Source organism: Lynx canadensis, chromosome C1 (assembly GCF_007474595.2).
Source record: "Lynx canadensis isolate LIC74 chromosome C1, mLynCan4.pri.v2, whole genome shotgun sequence".
NCBI classification, from domain to species: domain Eukaryota; kingdom Metazoa; phylum Chordata; class Mammalia; order Carnivora; family Felidae; genus Lynx; species Lynx canadensis.
In genome coordinates this window covers 130988015-131000614 of record NC_044310.1, presented here as the reverse complement: position 1 = coordinate 131000614, position 12600 = coordinate 130988015, and the positions used below count along the sequence as shown (strand labels likewise).

The window sequence follows — 12600 nt, the reverse complement described above, 5'->3', positions numbered from 1 at the left end:
CCTGTCAACAGAATTTAAATTACATTTATATAATTACTATTTAGCAAATTAAATGTATTTCCTATAAATGTTGTTAACATTAAAAGACAAATATCCTAGAAAATAACTAATGTGTTCAAAACTGATAATAAAGTTGTATTTATCTCTTTCTTCTCTCCTTCAGCCAACAAATTACTCCAATCCAGTGTATGCAAAATTATATATGGATGGGCAAAACTGTCGAAACTCCTTAGGAAGTGTTGATGAAAGGAAAGAACTGCTTCCAAAGAAAATAGAAATTGGGATAAGAGAGACAGTGGCATAATCAGCTATACCTTTTATATGCTGTATAAATGTATAAAATATAAGGATGACTTTTGTATGTTCCAATAGTATTTTACTTGTTTTGGCATCAGCATTACCTCTTTCTTTATCTTTTTCCTGGTTAATTGTTTTCTGAGTTTTCTGGGTTTTGTTTTTTGCTGATGACTGTTGATTGACCATTTGTATGGTATTTTTATGAAAAAGAACTGCACTACAATACAATTTACAACAATGCTGCTGATATGATTCACCTTTGAATTTGTTAAAATTAAAAACAACATATTCCTTTGTAGTGTGAATATGAGCAATCTATTTTGTATGAAGTTTTTGGTTCTACTTAATCAACAAAGAGAATCTCTGCACTTTTTCACTGTATGATCTGGAAGCTGTAAAACAATGTCATTTTATTTTTCCATTTAAATTGATGGAAGAATGATTGAATGGTCAACTCTCTTCTTTGTGCCCATTAAGATTGATTCAGACTGCTGAAAATATCCAGCCCTCACAAGTCCAGCATCACCTGCTTTAAAATTAGCCTTAGATTGCCACATGATAGATGAGAATTTTGAGGAAAAACTTTTAAAAACATATAAAATTAATAATGTGCATGGATACATACGACTACATTTGCCAAAATTTAGTGTACTCTATGTGATATACTAAACATATACACCCTGTAAACAATAGTTATATTTAGGTGGTAGAACATAGCAAAAAATATAATCAGAAGCGGAAAAACCACACCTGCTATGGGATAAGACCTTTTGTTCTCCCTCAGTCCTGAGGTCAACAGCCAGCAGAGAGCACAACAGGGCATTGGGTACACATGCCTTAGGAAGTTCTTCCCAGTCATGTGCATTTTGTGGAAGATTAACCCAACCCCTTACCACACAGAACACTGAACAATAATATATAAGCACACAAATTGAAGACAGAATTTCAATTATGTGAATGCATTCTCTTTGCTAGGTCAAAAGGAACGGCAAAACAGCCATTGCCATGTAGAGTACTTGGGAAATGTTTTCAATACACAATATGGCTAACCCATCACTTGCCCTATTCAAAATGTATTCTTAAAGGACTTTCCAAGTTATAGAAGAAAACTTATCTACCCCAACTCAAAGGTGGAGAGTAGAAATGCTGACCAGTTACTCTGGTACTCCGGTTTCTTTGGTTTATGCACAACACATGGACCCCATTCACTCTTTTGTTTGTTTTCAAATTTTGATTGAAACAAGTACAATTTATTTAAGTTGTATAAAAAGGATAGCATTTTTATACAGATATCTTTAAAGGCACAAAAGATTTATTCACAAGGTATGGAGGGCTTTTTGTTCCTCTGATAGACATGACTGACTTTTAGCTGTCATAATGTATTAACCTAACAGATGAAATATGTTTGTGGTTGCTCTTTATCCCTTTGTACAAGCATTAAAAAAAACTGCTGTTTTATAAAGAGACTTTTTGTTGTACTATGTGCATGCATACTACCTATTTCTAAACTTTGCCATATTGAGGCCTTTATAAACTATTGATTTATGTAATACTAGTGCAATTTTGCTTGAACGATGTTATGCATATCATAAACTTTTTCAGGTTCTTGTTTAAGTACATTTTTTAAATTGAACAGTATTTTTCATTTTGGTTATAATAGTCATTTTGCCTATGTTTCTACAATGAAGTGTTAAATACTTTATAAAAAATTGTTGACTGACTTATTTAAATGAAATTCTACATATTTAAGTGCTTGTGTTGGGTAATTTTTAAAAGAAAAGTCCTTTTTTTGTGCAGTGTAATATTCTTAGGAAACTATTTCAGTAAACATGAGACATAATTTCGTTACATCCTTAGAACATACTTTCTGGGGTAGGATTGATTTCATTACATCACTTATAAAAGCACAACAGAGAAAGCATTTTCTCTCTTCTTGAAGCAGAAACATTTTCCTTACTTTATATTTCCCTCCATCTTACATTGCTTATTGCAGACTCTTGTATTGCAATAGAAAGAGAGGTAGGTTTTTTATCCAGTAGTGTGACAATTGTATTGAAATAAGCCAAAACTCTTCTGCCCTTCCCTTTCTCAAAAAGTGTACTTTGTGCAAAACTCAGATTCCATTAGATGCTAGTTAGGCATTGTTTTGTGTTTGAATGGTTATTGCTATGCCTACCTGGAGTATCGGAATGGAGAAGTACATATAGGTGGGTCTGATTTACTGAAGCTATCACTGAGTTATGTTAGTTATATTATCTAAAGGGGCTTTTTGTATCAGAGCTTTATAAATGTAACTGAAATTATTTGAAACAGAACCTATAGACTGAAGTGATCTTAGTACAATTAATAGTGGTATAAATATCTAGCAAATCATATATGATACACAACCAACAAACCAACACTCAGAATCTGGCACAATGACCTGTTTTCTCACTAGGACATTGATGAAAGCCATAGTTGAGAGAGCTCAGGATACTTTTTAACCCCTACATTCCATCTACATAGGTCGTTATGTCCACATTATGCTTCACCATCCCATGTTAGTTCATTCAAGTCTGCATCAGAGTTCGTTGTCTTTCTTTCTGACGTTACTTTGCCTTCAGTCCTTACAGGACAAAGATATTTTTTCAACTACTTAAATTATTTATTTAGCTCTAGCTCTTTCTGTTTCAAGTCTCTTATGCAAGAAATTCAGGTGTATAATTCTCCTCCACAGTGACCATACTTTATAAATGCCATCACCAAAATGCTTCCTAAAATATACCTTTGAGCTCTGATGGAACATATTTTCTAAAAATGGGTGCTTCATTGTAAATTCTCCTTCCTACCCAAATGATTATTCATCCAAAGTAGGGGTTTTAAACCTCTTGATGTTTGGGGCCAGTTGATTTCTCTGTTGTCCTTTACAAGGTTGGATAGTTAGGACTCTGCCTTCTGTCCATTAGATGCTACTAGTACCACCCAAAGTTGCAACAACCAAAATGCCTACAGACTTTGCCAAACTTCTCCTGAGGAACAAAACTGCATTTTTATTTAGAACAGATGATCTAGAGCTATGTTCTGCCTTCCACTATTAAAAAAGTCTCAGCTGTAACAGCTAACCCTCAGCATCAAAATAATGGCACTCCCAAGTTTTTAAGTCTTTAATGCTTATGATGCATGAGTTATAGAAGTTTGGTATTAGTAAAGTGCCTGTACATTTAAAAAACAAAAAGCATCACTAAGGGACAAAAGTTTCACTTGGAAACTTTTACAATTTTGTGTAAATTGGGCCATTTTAGTTTATGTAACTTTTATTTGTGGCCATTTAATGTCATTTATGATTGTTTTATTTTGTTTTGTGCTTGATTATATGCTTGTTTTGTTGGTTCTTGAGGTTGAGATTTAAGCTTGTACTTTTTTTGTAGGAATGTTACTTTCTATTTTTATGATGACTCATATATGAAGTTCAATATTCAATGTATGTTATAGCTACCATAAATGAACTATAATATGCAAAATATCCACAATTTCCAAACCCTAACAGGAAAAATTGCTACATGTGATGAAGGGAATAGAAAAAAAATACACTGCTTATTTTTCTTTATCCTTTCTTGTGTCCATATCTTCACATAGCTACTCTGGATATAAAATCTGATTCCTCTCTAAGAATACTACTACTATTTACAGAGTCAACTCTTTCATGCAGTTTTACTTAAATTAAGAGACAAAGAATCCCACAGACTTGAGCAAAATATTAACTGACCACTTTTTGAAAGCTGTATTTTTCATCTTACGCCACATTCCAATTCTCATCAGCTTATTTAATGGAAAATTTTCTCAATATTAGATGATATAATTTAATGTAAATTAGAGTCATTGTTTAAATAGAAATCCTTAAATTATAACTTATAAGAAAAGGAGATACTCAAGCACTTTTTGTGAAGCTGACTACTGGGTAATACAGCAAAAAAAAAAAATGATTTTGTTCTATGTATTTTGAATGTGAGAAAAACAAAAAGAGCCAGAAAATAGTTAATTTTCCACTTCTGCTACCAATTCCATTGCTAACTTAACATATCCAAAAAGCTAACACATCGAGGAAAAGATAAAGTTAATTAACAACTACAGAAGTAGTTTTATTCAGAAAAACATTTAGTTTTTGATAATATCCAGGGGCCCAGGAACATGTACTTCATAATGTGCTGTACATGTATCTAGTCTAAAAAAAAAAAAGAAATGAAATAAGTTCTTTTGTTTAAATTTTCTGTATAGATATCACACCTAAGTGGCTGTAATTTATTCTGAAAAATAGTTTCTAGTGATATCATTTTTTTGTATCCAAAGTGATCAAAAATCAAAAGAAAAATTAGTACTAAAGATGGCCTATTTGATAAATTCTATGCTTAGAATGTATCCATTGTCTCTGACGGATAGTCTGCCCCTTTAGCTGGGGTTTGTAAGAGAACAGTGAACTTAAGCAATGCAGTACTGACGCTTTACTCATTTGTTCACTCCAAGATAATTTTTCAGCGTAACTTCTTCTGCAGTTTTAATACATAAAGTATGAGCCTCCTGATGCAATTGATTTCCAGACTATTCATGCCATAGTGGCTTGGAAAGCAGTAATAAAACTGTTGTAAGCTTTCAAAAGATAATGTCCATGGTGAAAACCAGAGACATCTTATTCAGATCAGTAATTTAAGTATGAGTGAGAAAATATTTTTTCACACACAGAATACACTGTGAAATATAATCAAGAAAAATAATGTAGGAGTTTGGAATATAAGGCTGCTTATGGAGATACTTAAAAGCAATACACAGAAGCACTTGAGTGGCTCAGTCGGTTAAGCTCAGTCCTGATTTTAGCTCAGGTCATGATCTCACGATTCATGGGATGAGCCCCACATCAGTCTCTGTGCTATCAGCATGGAGCCTGCTTGGGATTCTCTCTCTCCCACTCTGTCCACCCCCCACTCTGTCTCACTCTCTCTCACAATAAACATGTAAAATATATATACAAAGTTTAGGTTTAGAGTGACTTGACTAATGAGCTAAACATTTCTCAGTGGATAATGTACAAAGATAGGTAGGAAAAAACTGGACAATGAGACTGCAAACAGAAGTAACCTCCATCCCTGCAGTCAGCTAGCATCAATGGTATCTTTGTGGAAATTTATATAAATATACAACAACAACCACCTCACGTATTTTCACACACTGACTTTGATCTCCCATTAATTGTGAAGATGGCTCTGCTCTGCTATTTTATGTAAAATTCAATTATGTTTAGCTTCCCTGGATTATAATTTCAGTAGTCAGTACCCTTATCCAGAAAGATAACTAATCCCTAGTTTCTTATTCCTAAATATAAAATCATATTTCTTTCCATTTGCTTCTTTTTCTCCCCAAAGTGACAGTATAAGAAACCAATATTCCTCTTTGACTATTTTGTCATAACCTGTATTGCTTATTCCATTGTAAAAAAAATTTAGAAAATAAATATTAAAAAAAAATTACCACTAAGTTAAAGCACTAGAAATAACCAGTTACCATTTTCAAGAATTTTGATTTGTTGTAGATCATGCATAAATTTAAATTTTCTATCCCACTTTTAAAATATAACATTTAACATTGAAATATTTGGTTTTATGTCTTTCTCATGCTTTTATTTAATCACTTATTTTTATTCAGTTTCTGTCTACTTTTTTAATTTTTTTTTAATGTTTATTTATTTACTTTGAGAGAGAGAGAGAGAGAGATTGAGAATTCCAAGCTGTCTGCACTGTCACCACAGAGCCTAACACAGGGCTTGATCTCACAGACTGTGAGATCATGACCTGAGCTGAAATCAAAAGTTGGACACTTAACCGACTGAGCCACACAGGTGCCCCTCAATTTCTGTTTATTCTATGTTGATTTTATATTGCTTGGTTTTATTTTTCTCTCTTGATTTAAAAGTTATTCATTTATTATTTGTTTTACTGTTAGAATATTTTTAAAGTTAAAAGTATTTAACAATTAATCCAAAATTTAAAAATAAGTCTTTTTGTTTTTCTTCTAAGATGAGAAGTTTAGCATTCTTAGATTCTCCTAATCTAACTTGCCTTCATAGTCTTTGATATAGTTTGTGGTTTTATCTTCATAATATTTAACTGAATTAGTATTTTTACATTTTTTTGTCTTCTCTTTGTTATTTGGAAATTTTCAACTATTTTTACGTTTAGTATTTCTCTTTTAAAACTCATTATTCCAAAGCAGATTGTATTTGGGAAAGAATGTCTTTTTTCTCTCTCTCTCTTTTTTTTTTTCTTTTTTTTTTTTTTATATATGAAATTTATTGACAAATTGGTTTCCATACAACACCCAGTGCTCATCCCAAAAGGTGCCCTCTTCAATACCCATCACCCACCCTCCCCTCCCTCCCACCCCCCATCAACCCTCAGTTTGTTCTCAGTTTTTAACAGTCTCTTATGCTTTGGCTCTCTCCCACTCTAACCTCTTTTTTTTTTTTTTTCCTTCCCCTTCCCCATGGGTTCCATGCGATTTTCTATATACATGTATTAGTCCCAAGCCAAATATATACGTTTTAATGACTTCTTAAATAGTACATTTTTAAAATTATAAATGGCATTCTTAGAAATATAGAAAACAATGAAAATCATGTTATAATATCTTAAGGTAATATAATTTATATATAGGTGTAACTATATTTAATACATATGTATACACACATACTTTCGCAACATTTAAATCATAAGTACCGGAAAAGATATATGTTGTATAAATTGTGTGTATGTTTCAGATTTCTTATAAATATATTCCAATCAAATCATGTAAAAATATGTATGATTTTAAATTATCTTTCAAATTAGCCATATTGCATTTTACATATAATTTTAACAATAATCTCTAATATGTTAACTATCTTTGCCTGTTTTAAGGAATAATATTAGGCAGACATAAAAATAAGTACATACTGCAGTAAAAAGTTATGACTCCCAAAAAAAAAAAAAAAAAACTCATTATTCCTAGGGACTCCTGGGTGGCTCAGTTGGTTAAGCATCCCACTCTTGATTTCAGCTCAGGTCATGATCTCTTGGGTCATAAGATCAAGCCCCGTGTCAGGCTCTGCATTGACAGCACAGAGTCTGCTTAGGATTCTCTCTCTCTCCCTCTCTCTGCCCCTCTTCCACTCTCTCTCCCTCTCAAAATAAATAAGCATTTTTCAAAATACCTTATCAATCCTTTTACTATATGAGTTTTTCATTCTTAATTTCTCTAATTCTGACTTATTTTATTGGTATATTTCATCAAACATCCTTATAAAAAACCTTCATCTGTGGTATATTTGCTGAACTGTTGTATTTATACAAATATGTCTCCAAGACCTTAAAATACAAATATCAACTCAACTCAGTGGAGCTTTTCGCTTCCTCTAAAATTAGGTTGCACCTGCCTCACACTATTTTCTGGTATTCAGTGTTGTTAAGGATAAGTCTGAGACCAAACAGATTTTTCTTTTTTTGTAATATTTCTCCCTAGACTTAAAAGCCCAAAGCTAATTATAATAAAAGTATTTTGCCACATATGTTTTTATTAATTTTTTCTACTTACAATCTGTTTTCATCTGAGATTCGTTTTCTTCAAGATGTCTTTATTATTTCTGTGCAGATTGTTTTATTTACCACACAGAAACAGTAGTTCCTAGGTTAAGTCTTTCTTTTTCTCACATATGTATCATTTTAATAATTTTTCTTGTTTTTCTTTTATTCTAAGAGAGATTTTCAGGTTTCTGACCTGCATTTTTAATTTTCTTTTTTCCCTGCAGACTCAACTGATTTTTCATGTGTGCATATATGCATGAGTCTCAGAATGAATTTTTCCTTATTTTACTCAGCTTTGTTTTTAACTTAGTTTTTTTATTGTCCCGTGTAGTGTATTTTCTTCTCAGAGCTTTCTGCCGAGGTGTCATAGTATCTATTTCCTGTGTCCTACTCACAATACCAACTAATTTCCAAAATTATCTTTTTCAACAATTCTGTAAGTCTAAGGCATGATGCCCTGATGTCTTTGTGCTATGAAATTAAAAAATAATAATAACAGTTCAAGATGCTTTTTATTTTCTCTTTTCTATTTACCAATGTTTAATTACAGATACAACATTCTACTTCCAGTGATGCCCAGTATACAATATTTATTTGTTTCCACATTCCATCAATTATATGCCTCTTACATAACTTTCTTGGGCCTATAACTGCAGGACTATTTCTCCCTCATTTATCCTAGTGGGTCTTTCCTAGAACCCTATATAATTATTTTCATACTCATATCCCTATATTTTTATTTACTTAAATAATGACAGAGAAGTACATGAAAACATCAATGCTCCTGTATACCATAATACCAGGATTCTTTCTGTAATTTACACCGAGTTATCTTCCCAAATATCTTGTCTTATATTGTACTCTAAACTTCTGTAAATTTATTAGGGGAGAGACAGGATTTTTTAGTGTATTCACACCAATTCCCTTTCTTGGAAACCGTCTCAGATATCTGCCCTATTTTCTTGCAGCATCACTCTTTGAAAGATAGTAGAACCTTGGATTGGTAGCAGTGACTGTTCAGTGGAAGATGGCTAACAACTTCCTTTTCTAATACAGATCCCAAAACTTTGCATCTTGATACAGAGCATGGGGTTTGGGGAGGGGGGATGAGCTAAAAGGGTAAGGGGCATTAAGGAGTCTACTCCTGAATCATTGTCGCACTATATGCTACCTAATTTGGATGTATATTTAAAAAAATTAAATTAGGAGAGGTAGGGAAGATGGCGGTGTAGGAGGATGCTGGGCTCACCTCGTCCTTCTGATCACTTAGATTCCATCCACATCGGCCTAAATAACCCAGAAAACTGCCAGAAGACTAGCAGAGTGGACTCTCTGGAGCCAAGCGTAGACAAGAGGCCCACGGAAGAGGGTAGGAAGGGCGGAAAGGCAGTGTGCGCTATACAGACTGGCTCGTGGTAGAGCGGCAGCCCGCCCATCAAGGCAGAGCCCCAGAGTCTGACTTAAAAAGTGGAGGGGCTGGACTGCATGAGTTCTGATAGCCAGAGGGACTTACCATCTGGAATGTTATAAGTCAACATCTCTGCTCAGAGAGCAAGAGGGCAAGAGGACACCTGGTGGGAAATGTGTTGAGCTCTGGAAGACAGAGCTTAGCTTAGAAGAAAACAAAGGCCCTGGCCAGTGCCATCTCCCTCTCCCATCCCCCAGCCGAAATCCCCAAGGGAACCAGTTCCTGTCACCAAACTTGCTTGACCGCGCAAACACCCAATGCTGTGCTTCTGTGGATCCATCCCTCTGATGGGTCTGCCTCCCTCCTGGTGCTGCAGGGTCCCTCCTGAAGGAGCCCACTGAAAACAAAGGGAGCTAAGCCTACCCCTCCCACCCCTGTGCACCTTGCTGTTCCACCCTGGCTAATACGCCAGATCCCATTGAAGCAGCACCACAAGCCTGGCAGTGTGCAAGTAGCCCAGACAGGGGCCACACCACTCCACAGTGAGTCCTGCTCCTGGGAGAGGGGAAGATAAGGTACACAGCAGTCTGACTGTGGCCCCAGAGGTGGGCTGGGGGCAGACATGGGGTCTGACTGAGGCCCCACCCACCAGCACAAGTTACTCTGGACAACACAGGGGAAGTGCTCTGCAGTTGGGAGCCACCACAGGGACTACATAAAATGAAGAAATGGAAGAACTCTCCTCAAAAGAAACTCAAGGAAGTAGCGACAGCTAACAAATTGATCAAAAACGACTTAAGCAATATAACAGAACAAGAATTTAGAATAATAGTCATAAAATTAATCGCTGGTCTTGAAAAAAGCATAGAGGACAGCAGAGAATCTATTGATACAGAGATAAGGGACTACGACATAGTCATGAGGAGCTAAAAAATGCTATAAATGAGGTACAAAATAGAATGCAGGTGGCCATAGCACAGATTGAAGCAGTAGAAGAGAGAATAGGTGAATTAGAAGATACAATTAATGGAAAAAGAGGAAGCTGAGAAAAAGAGGGATAGAAATTCCAGGAGTATGAGGGGAGAATTAGAGAACTAAGTGATGCAATCAAACTGAACAATATCTGTATCATAGGAATTCCAGAAGAGGAAGAGAGAAAGAAAGGGGTGAAGGTATAACTGAACAAATCATAGCTGAGAACCTCCCTGATCAGGGGAAGGAGAAAGGCAATGAAATCCAAGAGGCACAGAGAAATCTCTTCAGACATAACTTGAATTGATCTTCTGCACAACATATCATACTGAACCTAGCAAAATACAAGGATAAAGAGAAAAATCTGAGAGCAGCTAGGGATAAACAGGCTCTAACTTACAAAGGGAGACTCATGAGACTAGGGGCAGACCTATCTACTGAAACTTGGCAGGCCAGAAAGGAATGGCAGGAAATCTTCAATGTGATGAACAGAAAAAATATGCAGCTGAGAATCCTTTATCCAACAAGTCTGTCATTCAAAATAGAAGGAGAGATAAAGGTCTTCCCAAACAAAAACTGAAGGAATTTGTCACCACTAAACCAGCGCTACAAGAGATCCTAAGGGGGATTCTGTGAGTGAAATGTTGCAAGGACCACAAAGTATCAGACATAACTACAAGCATGAAACATACAGACATCACAATGACTCTAAACCCATATCTTTCTATGATAACACTGAATGTAAATGGACTAAATGCTCCAACCAAAAGACACAGGGTATCAGAATGGAAAAAAAAACAAAAAACAAAAAAACAAAAAAAAAACAAAAAAAAAACCAAGACCCATGTATTTGCTGTCTACAAGAGACTCATTTTAGACCTGAGGACATCATCAGATTGAAAGTGAGAGGATGGAGAACTATCATGCTACTGGAAGTCAAAAGAAAGCTGGAATAGCCATACGTATATCAGACAAACTAGACTTTAAATTAAAGGCTGTAACAAGAGATGAAGAAGGACATTATATAATAATTACAGGGTCTATCCATCAGGAAGAGCTAACAATTATAAAAGTCTATACACCAAATACGGGAGCCCCCAAATATATAAAACAATCACTCATAAACATAAGCAACCTTATTGATAAGAATGTGGTAATTGCAGGGGACTTTAATACTCCACTTATAACAATGGATAGATCATTTAGACACAAGATCAATAAATAAACAATGGCCCTGAATGATACATTGGATCAGATGGATTTGACAGATATATTTACAACTCTGCATCCCAAAGAAACAGAATATACTTTCTTCTCAAGTGCACATGGAACATTCTCCAAGATAGATCACATACTGGGTCACAAAACAGCCTTTCATAAGTATACAAAAACTGAGATCATACCATGCACACTTTCAGACCACAATGCTATGAAGCTTGAAATCAACCACAGCAAAAAGTCTGGAAAACCTCTAAAAGCATGGAGGTTAAAGAACACCCTAGTAAAGAATGAATGGGCCAACCAGGCAATTAGAGAAGAAATTAAAAAATATATGGAAACAAATGAAAATGAAAATACAACAATCCAAACACTTTGGGATGCAGCGAAGGCAGTCCTGAGAGGAATATACATTGCAATCCAGGCCTATCTCAAGAAACAAGAAAAATCCCAAATACAAAATCTAACAGCACACCTAAAGGAAATAGAAGCAGAACAGCAAAGACACCCCAAGCCCAACAGAAGAAGAGAAATAATAAAGATCAGAGCAGAAATAAATAATACAGAATCTAAAAAAACTGTACAACAGATCAACGAAACCAAGAGTTGTTTTTTTGAAAAAATAAACAAAATTGATAAACCTTTAGCCAGGCTCTTCAAAAAGCAAAGGGAGAGGACCCAAATAGATAAAATCATGAATGAAAATGGAATTATTACAACCAATCCCTCAGAAATACAAGCTATTATCAGGGAATACTATGAAAAATTATATGCCAACAAACTGGACAACCTGGAAGAAATTGACAAATTCCTATGCACGCACCCACTTCCAAGACTCAAACACGAAGAAATAGAAAACTTAAGCAGAAATAGAAAACTTAAACAGAAAAGATTGTTATCAAAAATCTCCCAACAAATAAGAGTCCAGGACCAGATGGCTTTCCTGGGGAATTCTACCAGACATTTAAAGAAGATAATATCTCTCCTTCTCAAGTTCTTCCAAAAAATAGAAAGGGAAGGAAAACTTCAAGACTCATTCTATGAAGCCAGCATTACTTTTATTCCCAAACCAGACAGACACCCAGCAAAAAAAGAGAGCTACAGGCCAATATCCCTGAT

General features: G+C 34.9%; 1 protein-coding gene across 1 annotated transcript in view; it reads left to right on the top strand.

The window, feature by feature from the left end:
- The window catches only part of LRP1B (LDL receptor related protein 1B), a 282197-nt gene extending 280272 nt beyond the window's left edge, over nucleotides 1–1925 (top strand). The window contains 1 exon segment of the mRNA XM_032594106.1: nucleotides 164–1925. Coding sequence (XP_032449997.1) covers nucleotides 164–304 — 141 coding nt within the window. The 3' untranslated portion in view covers nucleotides 305–1925.
- The last annotated feature ends 10675 nt before the right edge of the window (nucleotides 1926–12600 follow it).